Genomic DNA, 17,836 nt, shown 5'->3' with positions numbered 1-17,836 from the left:
TTATAATTTTTTTCTTACTATTTGATTTTATTATATAAATAATCATTATATACTTCAATTAGTTAATTAATAATTGAAATTAATTCATAATTTATTATATCAAATTAATCTCAATTAATATTCCTAATTTTGTTATTAATTTTACTAACTAAACATCTAACTAAAATTATCTAATCTTGGCAACCAAACAACAATATACATTCAATACTAATTTAGTCTAAAGATAAAGCCCATCTTTGTTTATGCCATATTAAATCTCACTATTATTTTATCCATCAAACCAAACAAAACCTGATATAATTCTTCATACAATGATAAATTGCGGGGAATATAAAACCAACACGATGCTTATCAGTGGCGTATGCAGCTAAGAACAAGGGGTACAATTGTACCCAAAATAATGTGTTCTTATTGTAATATTTATATTACAATTTCAAAAATGTTAAGTGCTCTAGTGGTTGCTGAAGCACTTCTGCACAGGTTTTAGCCGAGTTCGATTCCTCATCATGGCGTTATGGCTTTTTCCCTGCCCTTTCGTTAAAGTAGTAGTAGTATAGTTTTTTTTTGTTTATTATATAATTTAGGTACAAGTACTTGGTTCGTATCTTTGTGGGATTGAATTGTGGGATACAATCTTGTAAACCGAACACCCCCTAAGATGATGATGGGAGCCGGTCACACATTTTGGGGTTATAGTCGAACCGTTATTTTATAGCTCTAGTATTTACTATCTAAATGATAGTAATAAAAATGAAATTGATATAATATAATTATATCAATTTCATTTTATTAATTTATAAATGAAGTTGATATATGATATAAATTATTAGTATTTATTAATCATGGGCTTGATATATATTACTTCATCTGTTCCATAGTAGTGAAGACATTTTTTTCGACACAAAAATTAAGAAAAAAAGTATGCAATGCATTAAATAAAAAGATAATAAAATACTTAGAAGAGAGAGAAAAGTATAAAGAATAAAGTAAGAGAGTAAAAAGTAAGAGTGAGAAAAATGTGTTACTCCCTCCGTCCCATAAAAGTTGAGTCACTTTCCTCTTTGGATTGTCCCAACAAAGTTGATACATTTCCATTTTGGGTAAAAATTAGGGATTTTAAACACATTAATTAATGATGCCCTTATTACAATTAAAATCTAATCAGTGATTAACAATTTTAAGAAAAAAAAAATCACCCACCCCAACCACCACATTCATTTCATCCGTCCCCCCCCTCTCTCTCATCTCAACAACTCTCTCTCCATTTTGGAAAACCCTATATTCACAGATAACATCATCTCTTCATCGATTCTTTATTCTCTTCCCCTAAAGCTTTCTCTTCATCCCCTTAATTGCCTCGTCGCTGTTGTGGGAACGTTGGCGGCGTTAGCCCTCATCTCTACCCGCCCTATCTCTCTCGATTTCAATTGTACCATGGACGATTGTAACCCAAATGCAGAGGGTTGGGTGAATCCTCGCCGTCCCCTCACGGTGCAGCACCCTTGGCGCGGCGAGCTCACTAGAAACGTTGGCCCATCTCCTCCAGTCTCAATTTCTCTCGATCCTCTCTGCACCACAGGCGATTGTAACCCAAATGCAGAGGGTTGGGTGAATCCTCGCCGTCCCCTCACGGTGCAGCACCCTTGGCGCGGTGAGCTCACTGGAAACGTTGGCCCATCGTCTCCAGCCTCAGTTTCTCTCGATCCTCTCTGCACCACAGACAATTGTAACCCAAATGCAGAGGGTTGGGTGAATCCTCGCCGCCCCCTCACGGTGCAACGCCCATCGTCTCCAATTGCCTCGATTTCACTCGATCCTCTTTGTACTGTGATCGAGAACAATCGAAATGATGATAGTTGGGTTCAACCTCGCTGCCCCCTCACAGTGATGCCACCCCCACTTGAATCTGAGCTTTTTGGTGGCTGGATCGACAAATGTAAGATGGATTTGGGAATTTACAATGATTCAGTCAACGAAGAGGAAGAGCACGGATCAGAGAGCATATATGATTCTTACTTCTCAGAACTCCCTCCTCACCCATGGCCTATGGAAGGTGAAAGTTGGGATAGGGCAGTAGCAGAGGCTGAGAGACACTGTGCAGCTCTGTTTGGAAGTGACTATACAAGATACTATCCAGGAAATCCACCATCTAACGAGCCTTGACAATCTTCCTTGGTGAGTTGGATTTTTCATTAATTTGTTGGTGTTGTTGTGGTGTGTTGAAGAATTAATATGTTGTTGGAGCTGCATAGATTAATTTGTTGCTGCTGTTGTGGTGTGTTGGATGAATTATTATGTTGTGGTTGTTGGGGCTACATAGATTAATTCGTTGGTGTTTGTTGTGGTTATTTGGCTCGTGTGTGCATTGGTTTATATGGTGTGTGTGTGCAACAATGAATTCATTTATAAAAACACATCATGCATCAACTGCTGACCTATAAAATCATTGACAAAAACTGATTATGCATTATCCTATGCATTAGAAAATCCATTTACAAAAACACATTCTACATAAGCTTTTGCAGTATCTTATGCATTACAAAATCCATTTATACCAAAACATAGATGCACTAATATTCACAGTCAGCAACCTTTGTCTTCACATACCTATAGCCCTGATAATTGTATCCAATCCTTCAGCGCTACCCTCTGCTCGGAGATAAGAAATGCATTCATTGACCAACTCTAGTGGAACTTGTAAATTCTCAGGAAGTTGTGCACTTCTCCTTAATGATGCTTTCCCCATGTGTGGAATTTTGTAGCAATTCTGGCCCTTCACCTTCATTATCTCTAGCATACAACTTTGCAATGATAGGAATACATTATCTAGAGTCACAGGGCATAAGTCATGGAAAGACATATCCACTGCCTTAACTAAATCATCTAGGGTGTTGCATGTAGTCTGCAACTGCAATGACTGTATTGCTCTAAACCAACCCAAATCATTCACATTAGTATCGGGTGAGTTTGGGGGTTGCTGCACTATTTGTATATTGAAACCATTTTGAGTGGCAGCAGCCCTAAAATCTGGGTCATGATTTGCAATGTGTGGTTTTGCATTGTCTTGTTGAATAGTGATAAACTTACTTCTGCCTTCAGGCCATTTCTCCATTATAGCTGGGATGATCTGAATCCATAAACAACAAAAGCATGCATCAAAACATTTATTCCACAATTATATGGAATGCATATATGTCTGTCTTTATTGCACAAATATGCAAAGATTTTCAGTGTATCATCAAATAATTGATGCATTGAAATGCAACAGATTGTGCATATATAGAATGCATACATTACCTTATTTATTATGCATTGCTTAGTGACCTCTTTGGTGATGCTTGCAATAGGCTTAGTCTCTAAAGTACCTGCGTATCTGTTTTTGCTGTTTCTTTTTGCTGGAACTTGTTCCGTGAATGGGAAAATGCCTATTTTCCCATCAAATAGAACCTCTCCATTGTCTGAAAACAGTGGTCTGGTAACAGCGCACATAAACATGATCTTCGAGATGTAATTTTTGTTTTTACAAGTGCGATGTGGTTCATTCTCTTCCGGTGCCAAATAGTATCGTTGGGATCCTTTAGTGATGTAGAACCACTTCTCGTCTATGTGGACAGTATTGTGCATGTTCCTAAACAAGATCTTGTTTAACATTCTGTCAAGTTCTATGGCTTCTAGTGTAAATGTCAATCGTAAAAGCTTGTTGGGGGCTGTTAAGTCAGGCCGTATTGCTGAAGTATGTGACCTAATCAGCCCAGCTCTCACCCACCTCCCTACTGTCGATTTACTGCATCCTAAACCAATCGCTAAACTTCTAATGTTGGATCTTTTCGAAAAATGCAGACTTTTCAATAAGGTGACATCAAACTGAATTCTTTTTGCATGTTTGACCTTCTTCCTATTCACTAATTGTATTGCATTACCTGTGTTTTGTTGTTGTTTTGCAGCATTCCAATATCTTGAGATAGTTTGTCTTGACATACCAAACTTTTGATGAGCTTCCTTGATGGTGCCACGAGGGGGTTTTCCGTTCACGCACTTTCCGAGGATGAATTGGACTACCAAGTTCTTCTTTTCTGTGGAATACTCCGTGTGACCCATTCTGCAAATGCTGTAATGAAATTGCAGAAATGAAGTTGTGAAGATATATATAGAAGTCTGTGGAAAACTTGTAGGCGCCATTTCTGAATATTTTTGTGTTTTCCATTGGCGGCAGTCTAAAATTTTTGAATGGATTGATAAATGTATTCGACGGCAGTCTATTCAATGAAATGTTTGTTTATTTAAAAAGTGTGTTTACTGTTACAGTAGATTGAATTAGTAATTTAAATTATAAAGTGAAATTCAATTCACAAATTAATTAAAAGTAAAAATGAAGTCAGATTTGAATTTCATATAGAAATAAAATTACTCCAGAATATGTATTAAAATATTACTACTTGTCAAATCACTTCATCCACTATCCACTTTATTAGCAACCCACTTAAAACACTAATCTCTCCTTTCTTAACCTCCGTGCCCAAAAGTTATGACTCAACTTTTATGGGACGGAGGGAGTACTTTTTATTAAAAAATAGAAATAACTCTACTATTATAGAATGCCAAAATGAAAAAATAATTCTATTACTATGGAACGGAGGGAGTACCATTCTAAATTTAAAGATTTTGATTATATCAACTCCATTTTATTTATTTATAAATGAAGTTGATATATTATGACAGTAAATGATACGGAGTTGTATTTATTTATTATGAGCTTGGTATATACTCCTTTCGTCCCATTATAAGTTTATGCGTTTCTTTTTTGTCTTTGTTTTGTAAAAATTATAATAAATAGTTAGAGTGGAGAGAAAGTAAAGTAAGAGAATAATGTAGATACGACCATCTTTTATATTATTTTCTCTTAACTTTATTTTCTCTTCACTTTAACTATTTATTAACATCTTCGCAAAACCACGGTTGAAAAAAAACACCTCAGTTATAGTGGGACAGATGAAGTATTATTCATGAAGACAAGAAGTATAAAGATAGTTTTAAATTTAAAGATTTTTCTCACGTTTCCATTTGATTGTTGTTAATAATATGGAAATTATTTATTCCCATCAGGCAAAATGTCAGTATAAGATGTATATGTAATACAGTAATAATATTAAAAGTCTATTACTCTATAATATTTGTAAGATGATTGGCATGTTGGTCTGGACATCGACTTCCTACTGCATGTGGGATTCAAGAATCAAGATTACTTATAATTAACAAAATAAATGGAACACATGGTCTGTCACACTGAAATTGATTAATTTATTAATTAAGCTACACAATCCTTAATAATTGTATGTCACTATGTCTATGTGTGTGAGAGAGTTGTAGATTTGTTATGGGTTTGAGAGCTCGAAGTTAAGATGATAAAATAATTTAATTGGTATATTATATTTCTACAGAAAATAATGTGTTTCACAAACACCTTAATTAACTTCTAGAGTTTTTGATAATCTAATCGACCATTTAAAATATAGAATATACATAGTGAAGTATGATTCTAATACATTAAATGCTATAGAAAATTTTAATATCATAAAATTCAAAACTCCATTTACTTGTTTTCTCTATAATTTCAAATAAATTAATAAAACAATCCTCTATATAGTACTGTAAAAGTTATGTACGTACATAATTAAGATGGGTCAAGAACATGAGATAATGTTACTTGTTGAATGAAATGGGCAAATGAATTAATAAATTTAAAGTTGAGAAAAGATAAATTAACAACAATTGTATATACAAAATACCCTTTAATTTACTTCTATTTTGGGGATATAATTTTATGACTAATTTACTCTTAGTAATTTATATTGGATATTTCTAACTGTACTAGTTTAGGAAAATATCATTGATTTAGGTTTTAACTATTTATAGTAATATTGACTAACACACTACATAATTAAATTACTATTTTTAATTATAAAATAAATACTAGTATATAATTTAATAACGTACTGTACTATTTATTTTTTAAAAGAAATTTATATTTGATCATTTTATAGTTTAGTATCTAGTTTTTTTTGTCATTCATATTATTTTTTCATAACTTGTTTGGTTTTTTTTTGTTAATATTTCATTCCAAATTGTCATGCGATATAAATCATCAATATAGTTACAATGCAATAATTCAACAAATGAAAAAAATAAATTAAAATAATAAAATAGTTTTATAGCTGAAATGTCAACTACATGAGAAAATACTTATAGTCATAATGATTTAATATTTTTTGTGTTTTCTAAATTAGCGAGCATATTCCATCTTAGCAATGGAGAAGAATCGAAAAAAATTCAGAATAATCAATGATTAATTTATGATTTTATGGAGTAGAAGGGAAAATAAGCTCGGTTTTTACACATTAGAGAAGGCAAAGTGATGCTTCACAAATTTTCAAACGGACACCACTTTCGCAGCTCTCAGATTAGCGTAGAAATCAACAGGAGGCTCAAGATCTTAGAAGAAATCATCACTGCCACAATTTGAGTAAAACTTCTAGCAGCAACAACGAATTCATAGAACACGAAGCTCAATCCAGAACAAATCATCTATCAACATCGGTGGCCTAAATGACGATTGAACAAATTTATTGAAGCAATTTACAGAAAATCGAAGCTCAGATTTGGAACATCAATAATCCAACCTCATCACCGTCTCAGATCTGCCAAAATTGAAGAAGACGACGAAGGTAGGTGTGTCGGCAGCTATGCCCAGCAACCACTACCACCAGACACCTGCGCTACAGTCGCCGACCATTTTTGGGCGGAAAGAAGAGAAACACATCGACTTCAATCGATAGAGAGAGAGATAGAGATTGATGGAGGGTGTCGGCGGCCGAGTGGAGAGAGCGGTCGTGCACCGGCGACCACTAAACCTTTGCACAGCCGTCGCCGGCCAAAGCATCATACCGACAGAGGCGACTTCAATTGATAAAGAGAGAGTGAATGAAAGGGGTAGAAGATGGAAATCTATTTCAAACAGTGTATAACCCACACATTTTTTATGGATAATAGTAAAGGTGCAAAATGCTGATGTGGACGCGGGCCTGGATAGGCTTTCTAAAGCCCGACGGGCTTTGAAAGTTTTTATCCGGTCTATAAAACGAATGATATATAGGATTAAAGTCCTAAACCTACTATATCCGTGCTATAAAACTAACGGGTCCTTAAGGTAGTCTAACCTATGATTTAATTGGTCTAGAATTTGAAGTAATTAATATTTATTTACCTAGTAAATTAATTAACTATAGAAGTCAGCTAAACGGAGCCGAGCCGAGCCGAGCCGAGCCGAAATTAATGAATGCTGTCGGTGGTGCGCCACCCATCCCAGCAAAGCTCTCTCTGTCTCTATCTTCATCTTCCACACACACTGTCACTCTTCTTCTCTCACATATACACACACGCTCTCTCTAAGCAATCTATCTTCCTCGCTTGTCACCTACGAAACTCTCGAATTGATTTCATTTTACAGAGAGAGAGAGAGAGCGAGGACGAGAGTTGCTAACAGAGGGGGATAGAGCTGATTCCATATCGCCATTCTCGCTCTACATTTATACCAGCTCGCCATCATTGTCGGAGAAGGAAATCTTCCTGCGCTTCCGCTGAATCTAGTAAGAGCTTTCCCCACATCTGCTTGATCTTATTGTTTCTCACATTTCCCGTTGCCGCGCAGTATTTCATCCGGATATACTGTTTTTGCGTGGATGTGTTTGATCTGATGATTTTTCGAACCATTTTAGTGGCAATTCAATAGGTTTTGCTTATTTCCTATTTATTGATTTGATTGGAAGCTCTCGCTTTCTCTCCACAAGTCACTGTGATACTGTTTTAGTCAATCAATTTCAATTGGATTGCAACCTTCTGTTAAATTAATACTTGATCCCTACTCCAATTTGATTTCTAAATAGGCAAGGTGTTCCCTTTTTAGTGAGGGGCGTTTCAGTTGGATTTTGATATTGAGATTGCTGGCATTTCTCTGTATTTGTAATTTTGTTCGTGCTATCAAACGAACTTCATTGAGAGATAATAGTTAGGTGTTTGATTTGGTCTCTGATCAACTCTTGATGTGCTGAGGCTGACTTGTAATTTCAACAGGACGCGGCTGCTAGCTTTTGCCTGTGAGAAGGGGAAATTTGGATCTGAAGGGAAGATCTCAGAATCGCAGCAAGCTGGCGGCTACAATAGCATGGAGGGTCGCTGCACCTAATGGTAGCATTCCCTCCAATGACGCGGTAAGCATTCTTGATTCAGCTAGTCTTTTATTTGTCTTGCGAGTTATGACTGGCTCTATGGTTTAACCTTAAAATCTGCTGATCTGCCTGGAAATCTGGATCCAAATGAAAATTTTCTGATTATGTTTCTAGTGTACAGATCAGATGCACTGCTCATAGTTTGTTTGTTCCTGTTCGACAATCACTTGTTTTATTATTTCTTCTCTGCATGTTATTCATATTTCATATTGGAAAATTTTATTAAACAGATTCCTTAAGTAGTTACATCTTTCATTTCTTTTTTTATAATTTTAATTTATGACGGAGATTATTAGTTTCTTACTTTTTAGCTTTGAGACAAATTCTTAAAATTGCTTATTTCTACTATACTATGTTGCATATCATGCATTATCTACTCTGAGTTAGGAACTCATAGTTCCTTGAAAGTGATAGGTAGAAGTTCATGACTGGCTTCTGAAATGTATATGCTTTCTGTAGCTTCTATATTTACCATTCCTGATGTTGCTTTCTACCAAGAGACCTGCAATATATTGTTTGTTAGGCTGCACATATATGCTATTATCACTTAAATTTGATTGGTTGTGTGCTCCTGTTCCATTTCCTAAAGTGTCCATTTTCAGGGTTCTTTGTTAATGTTAGTTTGAGATTTTTATATATTGTGTTGTAGGAGAGATATGGGGAAGGTAGACCTCATGACTCAGAACCTCCAACCCCCTACTCACTCATGAAAATGGGTTCAAGGTTAGTAGTTTCTTTATTTTGACCCATGCACAGAATTGAGTTTCTTATCTTCTATTTTGTTCTTCAAGGTTGATAAGTCATATGTGCTTTGAAGCTTGAACTGAAAGCTGTTACTTAATGCTGGAACTCGTTCCTAATATCTAGACATAAACGTTCTGACCCTCCGTGTATTGCCTTAGCCTATCAAATATTTCACAATTAATCTGAACTCTAGTCTCTAATAGCTCCCTAATTTATCTGTGGTGATTAACTTTTTGTAAATGCTAGATATGGTGTAGCATTTCATTATTGGAGCTTTCTTTTGCCTTCAATGTTAACTAATTTTCATGGTACAACCAACTTAAAAATGTTTCTCATATGTAACAACTGTAGCTTTATGATTCTATTGGTTAGGAAATCGTTATATTGCATACTAATGTAGTGAAAAAAGTTTGATATCAACTCTGAATTTACTGCTCAATTTCATTTTAGTTAATGTTTAGGTTAATTATGCTAATGGTCACGATTAATGAGATTTATTTACCTGCAGAGATCGAGATAACATGGAGGACCCAGATGGAACATTAGCAAGTGTTGCACAATGTATTGAGCAACTGCGGCAGAGTTCCTCATCATCACAGGAAAAAGAGAAATGCTTGAGGCAATTACTTGAGTTAATCAACGCAAGGGAAAATGCTTTAGGTGCAGTTGGATCACATTCTCAAGCGGTTCCAGTTCTCGTATCTCTCCTTCGGTCTGCATCACTTGCGATTAAGATACAGTCTGCTGTAGTGTTGGGTTCTATGTGCAAAGAGAATGAACTACGGGTGAAAGTATTACTTGGAGGATGTATTCCCCCTTTGCTTGGTCTTCTCAAGTCAAACTCGAGAGAAGGCCAAATTGCAGCAGCAAAGACCATATATGCTGTGTCGCAAGGTGGTGCAAAGGATCACGTCGGATCAAAAATATTTTCAACAGAAGGAGTTGTCCCTGCCTTGTGGCAACAATTGGATAAGGGACTCAAGGCAGGAAATGAGGTTGATCACTTACTAACAGGAGCTTTACGGAATCTTTGTAGCAGCACCGAGGGATTTTGGCCAGCAACAGTTCAAGCTGGAGGGGTTGATGTACTGGTTAAACTGCTTACAACAGGGCAATCAAGTACTCAAGCAAATGTATGCTTTCTTCTTGCATCCATGATGATGGAAGATGCATCTATTTGTTCTAAAATATTGGCTGCAGAAGCTACTAAACTGCTCCTCAAGCTACTAGGGCCGGATAATGAAGCTCCACTCAGAGCTGAAGCTGCTTCTGCTCTTAAATCTCTTTCTGCACAATGCAAAGAAGCCAGGCGGGAGATCACTAATGCCAATGGTATTCCTGTTCTAATAAATGCTACAATAGCTCCTTCTAAAGAATTCATGCAGGGCGAGTTTGCCCAAGCTTTGCAAGAGAATGCAATGTGTGCTCTTGCAAATATATCTGGTGGCTTGTCTTATGTCATCTTAAGTCTTGGTCAAAGCCTCGAATCATGTTCATCTCCTGCACAAGTAGCTGACACATTAGGTGCATTAGCTTCTGCTCTGATGATATATGATAGCAAAGCTGAATATGCTAGAGCATCAGACCCAGAACAGGTAGAGAAGACATTGTTACAGCAGCTCAAAACTCAGATGCCCTTTTTGATCCAGGAGCGTACAATAGAAGCCCTTGCCAGTTTGTACGGTAATGGAATACTAGCAAGCAGACTTGCAAATTCTGATGCAAAGAGGCTGCTTGTAGGTTTGATTACAATGGCAACAGATGAAGTTCAAGAAGAGTTGATAAGATCTTTACTTATTCTTTGCAATAATGAGGGTGCATTGTGGCAGGCCCTTCAAGGTCGTGAAGGGATTCAACTTTTAATATCTCTTCTTAGTCTATCATCGGAGCAACAACAAGAGTGTGCTGTTGCATTACTCTGCCTTCTGTCCCATGAAAATGATGATAGCAAATGGGCTATTACTGCTGCTGGTGGTATTCCTCCACTTGTTCAAATTCTGGAAACTGGGTCTGCTAAAGCCAAAGAAGATTCTGCAACAATCCTTGGTAACCTCTGTAATCATAGTGAGGATATACGTGCTTGTGTTGAAAGTGCTGACGCTGTACCTGCTCTACTCTGGCTATTAAAGAATGGAAGACCCAATGGGAAGGAGATTGCTGCTAAGACTTTAAATCATTTGATTCACAAGTCAGATACAGCAACGATCAGCCAACTCACTGCATTATTAGTCAGCGACTTGCCTGAGTCCAAAATTTATGTGTTAGATGCATTAAAAAGCTTGCTCTGTGTGGCCCCTCTAAGTGATATGGTGCGTGAAGGCAGTGCAGAAAATGATGCAATTGAAACAATGATTAAAATATTGAGCTCTCTCAAAGAAGAGACTCAGGCAAGGTCTGCATTGGCTCTTGCTGGAATTTTTAATGTCAGAAAAGACTTGCGTGAAACTAACATTGCTGCTAAGACTCTTGGATCAGTCATGAAACTTTTGAGTTCTGAATCTGTAACCATCTTAGCGGAAGTATCTCGGTGCCTTGCTGCTATATTTCTCTCAGTTAAAGAGAACCGTGATGTTGCTGCTCTTGCTAGAGGTGCTTTGCCTACGTTAGTGGTGCTTGCTAACTCTTCTGTACTGCAGGTGGCAGAGCAAGCAGTTTGTGCTTTGGCCAATCTCCTTTTAGACAATGAATCTTCAGAAAAAGCTATCTCAGAAGAAATAATTTTACCTGCTACTACAGTGTTGCGTGAAGGCTCAAATACTAGCAAGATCCATGCAGCAGCAGCAATTGCCCGCCTTCTTCGTTCTCGACAGATTGATTCTTCTTTAACTGAATGTGTGAATCGTAATGGAACAGTACTTGCTATAGTTTCTTTCCTTGAAACTGCAGACAGTGGATCAGTTGCTACATCAGAGGCACTAGAGGCACTTGCTTTTCTCTCCAGATCCATAGGAGATGGTGAGAAAGTAAAGCCTGCTTGGGCTGTTCTTGCTGAATATCCCACTGGCATCACCCCAATAGTTTCATGTATTGCTGATGCCGCACCATCGTTGCAGGATAAGGCTATTGAAATATTATCTCGGCTCGCCCAGGCTCAGCCACTAATTCTTGGAAATACTATTGCCTGTGCCCCTGGATGCATTTCATCTATTACAAGAAGGGTGATCAGTTCCTCAGATACAAGGATCAAAATTGGAGGAGCTGCACTGCTCGTATGCACTGCCAAAGTCAATTATCAACGAGTAGTTGAAGATTTGAATGGACCTAATATGAGTAGATCACTCATTCATTCCCTTGTTGGAATGTTAGCTTCTTCAGAATCTTGCCTTGCTGCCGATCAAGCTTGCAAGGATATCGTAACTATCTCCAGGATGACCGAAAAAGAAAGTGAAGATGACTTTGAGAAAAGTACATCGGTCATCAGTAGTGTGCATATCGCAACTTGGTTTCTTTCTATCCTTGCTAGTCGCGATGACCGAAGCAAAGTTGAGATCATGGAGGCTGGTGCAATTGAAGTTCTCACCGACAAAATTTCTGAATCCTTTTCGCATAACTCTCTGGTATGTGGTTTATTTTATTGATTTAAGTGCACTACATGGCTTGAATTCTGATGCACATCCTTGCTGGCACAGTCTAGAAAAAACTGGCACTGATTTTTCTTCTTTTGTTTCTTCAGGCTGATTATAAGGAGGATGGTAGCATATGGATTTGTGCACTATTGTTAGCAATATTGTTCCAAGATAGAGATATCATACGTGCTCATGCAACTATGAAAGTGATTCCGGTACTGGCTAGTTTGTTGAGGACAGAAGAGGGGGCAAACAGATATTTTGCTGCACATGCTGTAGCAAGTCTCGTTTGTAATGGGAGCAGGGGGACTCTTCTCTCGGTTGCAAATTCAGGGGCACCGGCGGGACTTATTTCCTTGCTTGGTTGTGCTGACGTTGATATACGTGACCTTTTGGAATTGGCAGATGAGTTTGCTCTGGTTCATTATCCTGATCAAGTGGCCCTTGAGAGATTGTTCAGGGTTGATGACATCAGGCTTGGCGCTACTTCTCGGAAAGCTATACCAGCGCTAGTGGATTTGCTTAAACCAATTCCAGAACGCCCTGGAGCACCTTTTCTTGCTCTGGGACTTCTAAACCAGCTGGCTACAGATTGCCCTACAAATCAAATTGCTATGGTAGATTCAGGGGCCTTGGAAGGCTTGACGAAGTATCTGTCTCTTGGCCCCCAAGATGCATATGAAGAAGCCGCTACGGATTTACTGGGCATTATGTTCAGCACAGCTGAGATAAGGAGACACGAATCGGCATTTGGAGCTGTCAGTCAACTTGTAGCAGTTTTGCGCTTGGGTGGAAGAGCAGCAAGATATAGTGCTGCTAAAGCATTGGAAAACTTATTTTCTGCTGATCATGTAAGGAATGCCGAGTCTGCCAGGCAAGCGGTTCAGCCTCTGGTGGAAATTCTGAGTACTGGTTTGGAGAAAGAGCAGCATGCTGCTATAGCTGCCTTGATCAGACTGCTGAATGAAAACCCAGCGAAGGCCCTTGCAGTTGCTGATGTTGAGATGAATGCAGTTGACGTGCTGTGCAGGATCCTTTCGTCGAATTACTCTATGGAGCTTAAGGGAGATGCTGCTGAATTGTGCTGTGTGCTTTTTGGCAACACAAGAATGCGATCCACTTTAGCAGCAGCCCGCTGTGTTGAACCGTTGGTTTCTCTGCTTGTTTCTGAGTATAGCCCAGCTCACAATTCTGTTGTTCGTGCATTAGATAAGCTTCTTGACGACGACCAGCTGGCAGAACTCGTTGCTGCCCATGGTGCTGTCATCCCACTTGTAGGCCTCCTATACGGTCGGAACTATTTGCTTCATGAAGCTATATCAAGAGCTCTGGTTAAGTTGGGTAAAGATAGGCCAGCCTGTAAGATGGAAATGGTGAAAGCTGGAGTAATAGAGTGTGTGCTTGATATCCTTCATGAAGCTCCTGATTTTCTCTGCGCTGCATTTTCTGAATTGCTTAGAATACTCACAAACAATGCAAGCATTGCAAAAGGTCCTTCCGCAGCAAAAGTGGTTGAGCCTCTCTTCCAGTTGCTGACAAGATCAGAGTTTGGACCTGATGGACAACATAGCGCGCTGCAGGTTCTTGTGAATATTTTGGAGCATCCACAGTGCCGTGAAGATTATACCCTTACGTCACAACAAGCCATTGAACCCCTTCTACCTTTGCTCGACTCTCCTGCTTCAGCAGTACAACAGTTAGCAGCAGAGCTTCTTTCCCATTTGCTGTTGGAGGAGCATCTTCAGAAAGATCCTCTGACACAGCAGGTGATCCCTCCACTGGTACGGTTTCTTGGTTCCGGCATTCCTATTTTGCAACAGAGAGCTGTTCGTGCTCTCGTGAATGTCGCAACGATATGGCCAAATGAAATTGCAAAAGAGGGTGGTGTAGCCCAGCTATCGAGTGTCATACTTCATTCAGATCCTCTTCTCCCTCATGCTTTGTGGGAGTGTGCCGCTTCTGTGTTATCTAGCATCCTGCAATTTAGTTCCGAGTTCTATTTGGAAGTACCCGTTGCAGTGCTGGTCAGGTTGCTGCGTTCAGGAACAGAGAGCACTTTTGTTGGTGCTCTGAGTGCTCTTCTCGTGTTGGAGAGCGACGACTCTACAAGTGCTGAAGCAATGGCTGAAAGTGGGGCAATCGAAGCGCTTCTGGACCTTCTCAGAAGTCATCAGTGCGAGGAAACAGCTGCCAGATTACTCGAGGTGTTACTGAACAACGTGAAGATCAGGGAATCTAAAGTTACCAAAGCTGCGATCTTGCCGTTATCCCAATACCTTTTGGATCCTCAAACGCAAGGTCAGCAGGCGAGGTTACTAGCCACCCTCGCCCTAGGTGATCTATTCCAGAACGAGGCTCTTGCCCGAACAGCAGATGCTATTTCAGCATGTCGTGCATTGGTGAATCTCCTCGAAGATCAACCTACAGAGGAAATGAAAGTAGTAGCTATATGTGCTTTGCAGAACCTGGTTATGTACAGCCGATCAAATAAGAGGGCTGTTGCAGAAGCTGGTGGCGTTCAGGTCGTGCTTGATCTGATCAGCTCTAGCGACCCTGAAACGTCAATCCAGGCAGCTATGTTTGTCAAACTTCTTTTCTCTAACAACACCATTCAAGAATACGCTTCAAGCGAAACTGTGAGAGCTATAACAGGTATATCTACCTCCCTCATTTGGAGCTAGCTTGAGTTTTAATTTCTTGATAACGAAAGACCTAATTTTTTCACTGTTCCTCCAGCTGCAATTGAGAAAGACTTGTGGGCTACTGGCACGGTAAATGAAGAGTATATGAAGGCTCTGAATGCACTTTTTGGCAACTTCCCCCGCCTTAGAGCAACGGAGCCAGCAACACTAAGCATTCCTCATCTGGTCGCGTCTCTTAAGACTAACTCAGAGGCAACTCAAGAGGCTGCGTTGGATGCGCTATTCCTTCTTAGGCAAGCATGGTCAGCATGCCCAGCTGAAGTTTCTCGAGCGCAATCCATTGCTGCTGCAGATGCAATACCCCTTCTACAGTACTTGATTCAATCAGGGCCGCCTCGGTTTCAGGAGAAAGCTGAGTTTCTGCTGCAGTGTTTGCCCGGCACACTAGTGGTCATTATTAAGCGAGGAAGCAACATGAGGCAATCTGTCGGGAATGCTAGTGTTTACTGTAAGCTAACCCTCGGAAACACACCACCTCGCCAAACTAAGGTATGTATTTTACAGCCACTCGTTACCAAACAAATTCGTTTCAAGCGCCCTCTGTTTTACTTCAACTGTCCTATGGTCTAGGTTGTATCAACCGGTCCTAACCCTGAGTGGGACGAGAGCTTTGCGTGGTCCTTTGAGAGTCCTCCCAAAGGCCAGAAGCTTCACATTTCATGCAAGAACAAGAGCAAGATGGGAAAGGTAAATGAGATCTAGTGACATGATTTACACATTGCGTTCAGTCGTTTCCACCGTGTTAACTGGGTCTGTTTCTTTACCTGCAGAGCTCGTTCGGGAAGGTAACCATCCAGATCGATCGGGTGGTGATGCTAGGTGCAGTTGCGGGCGAGTACACGCTGCTGCCGGAGAGCAAAAGTGGCCCGTCCAGGAATCTGGAAATAGAATTCCAATGGTCTAACAAGCCCCAAGAGGACCAAGAAGGCCAAGCTGAGGTAAACTAGCAAATTTGATGCACAAAAAGATACAGATTTGCTCTTTAATTTATTTTTTTGGTTTGTGATAATTTATGGTGTTAGTGTATATAGTTTTTGGTAAATCTTTTCTAGCAATTCATTTTGTGCCAAACGGCTGTTTGTTTGTAATTTGAGTCGTCGTTTTATTGTACGAGAAATTTGATTTTTAGGTTTTAGTAACGTTTTTCTTTCATTGAAATTTTGAGGCAAGAAAATGTAATTGTGATCTTGTTGGGCATAAAAAGAAATGAGTCGAATTGATACATACATACATACTACTACTAAAGAATACAGAAAAAACTTTAAAAATAGAGAAATTTGTCAAAATAGTCCTTTCACCACTACATTGTATTGGAAAATTTAATACTCCTTCAAGAATTGATGTTTGAAATTGAGGGAAAGAACATTACATTCGAGAGAAGACAATTCGTGACATAAAATATTTGATTGGAAAGGAATAAGATTAAGTCTTTTATAAAAAATAATGGTTAGAGAAAGGTCCATTTTAAAATATCTTTTGGTCCATTGTAGAATTTGATGGGTTTTTACTTGAAAAAAAAATGGGTGCATCAAGAACATTAGAATACATTTCAGAAATGATGAGCAGCAGCAACAAACACAAAAGGAAGAAGCTGTAAACCTCAAGGTTAGAATGGACTGTGATGGCTGTGAGCTCAAAGTCAAGAATGCCCTGTCTTCTCTCTCTGGTATCTTGACCTTTAAATTTATATTTATTTGCCTATAAAAAAGGTAATTTTGCATAGAAATTTAATTAGGTCTGTGGTGGTTGATGTAGGAATCCTTAAATTTATATTCATTTGGCTATAAAAAATGTAATTTTGTGTAGAAATTTAATTAGGTCCGTGGTGGTTGAAGGAGTGAAGTCTATGGAGATAAATATGAAGCAACAGAAGGTGACGGTGACGGGGTACGTAGAGCAAGGCAAGGTGCTCAAGAAGGCGAAATCGACGGGAAAGAAGGCAGCATTTTGGCCGTACGTGCCCTATAATCTGGTGGCACAGCCCTATGCGCCCCAAGCTTACGACAAGAAGGCGCCCCCGGGCTTTGTTAGAAAAGTCGAGTACTCGGCGGAAGCCGTGAAGTTGGACGATCCCTACATGGCTATGTTTAGCGACGACAATCCAAATGCATGCTCCCTCATGTAGTTTTGGATCAAATAAATTAATAATGTGTTTGGGTTGTAGTACTTAATAATTTGATAGATCGATCATGTACGCTGTTTTTATTGTAATTAAATTATTTAGGGTTTGGGTGATCTTGACGTGTTTTGGACATGTTTGTATATAGTAGTATTGTTAATCCTAATGTTTGACATCAATAATGCCGATTGTCATTAGTGGATCTCTTGGTACCATGATAAGGATCCAAATATTGTGAGATCCATTTCTCAAGGAAAACCCACATTGATGTTTGATCTTACTAATTTTTTGTGGTGATTTTCAATTTCCCAAACAAACAAAAGATACAAAGTAGATCCAACAAAAATATAATGAATCTAAACCAAAAAGAAAGAAAATCAAGCAATGGATAATGTAGAAAGAGGGATAAATGTCATTAATGGA

The 17,836-nt window shown here is 38.8% G+C and overlaps 3 protein-coding genes and 1 pseudogene across 4 annotated transcripts; 3 read left to right on the top strand and 1 right to left on the bottom strand.

Annotated features, from left to right (window-relative positions):
* The first annotated feature begins 1,434 nt into the window (after positions 1-1,434).
* LOC121774055 lies at positions 1,435-4,024 on the top strand. 2 transcript variants are annotated; one of them, XM_042170973.1, is made up of 2 exons: positions 1,435-2,175; positions 3,945-4,024. In XM_042170973.1, exon 1 carries the CDS (start codon positions 1,435-1,437, stop codon positions 2,161-2,163), a length of 729 nt encoding a protein of 242 aa, XP_042026907.1. In that variant the 3' UTR covers positions 2,164-2,175; positions 3,945-4,024. The 2 variants fall into 2 exon arrangements, with proteins under 2 accessions (XP_042026907.1, XP_042026906.1); XM_042170972.1 differs by lacking the exon at positions 3,945-4,024 and adding an exon at positions 3,661-3,756.
* On the bottom strand, positions 2,600-4,098 carry LOC121774291. Its single transcript, XM_042171190.1, has 2 exons — positions 3,298-4,098; positions 2,600-3,127 (listed from the first exon to the last, which is right to left on the bottom strand). The coding sequence occupies exons 1-2, from the start codon at positions 4,096-4,098 to the stop codon at positions 2,600-2,602; spliced, it is 1,329 nt and encodes a 442-aa protein (XP_042027124.1).
* A 3,243-nt stretch (positions 4,099-7,341) lies between these two features.
* Positions 7,342-16,452, top strand: LOC121775191 (protein CELLULOSE SYNTHASE INTERACTIVE 1-like). Its single transcript, XM_042172222.1, has 8 exons — positions 7,342-7,643; positions 8,128-8,264; positions 8,932-9,005; positions 9,535-12,583; positions 12,700-15,244; positions 15,329-15,783; positions 15,865-15,981; positions 16,065-16,452. The coding sequence occupies exons 3-8, from the start codon at positions 8,989-8,991 to the stop codon at positions 16,239-16,241; spliced, it is 6,360 nt and encodes a 2,119-aa protein (XP_042028156.1). The 5' UTR covers positions 7,342-7,643; positions 8,128-8,264; positions 8,932-8,988; the 3' UTR covers positions 16,242-16,452.
* Positions 16,453-16,813: 361 nt separating this feature from the next.
* LOC121775192 lies at positions 16,814-17,594 on the top strand (annotated as a pseudogene).
* The last annotated feature ends 242 nt before the right edge of the window (positions 17,595-17,836 follow it).

This window comes from Salvia splendens, chromosome 17 (assembly GCF_004379255.2).
Source record: "Salvia splendens isolate huo1 chromosome 17, SspV2, whole genome shotgun sequence".
NCBI classification, from domain to species: domain Eukaryota; kingdom Viridiplantae; phylum Streptophyta; class Magnoliopsida; order Lamiales; family Lamiaceae; genus Salvia; species Salvia splendens.
The sequence above is the reverse complement of the archived record's forward strand: the minus strand, read 5'-3'. Positions and strand labels throughout refer to the sequence as shown.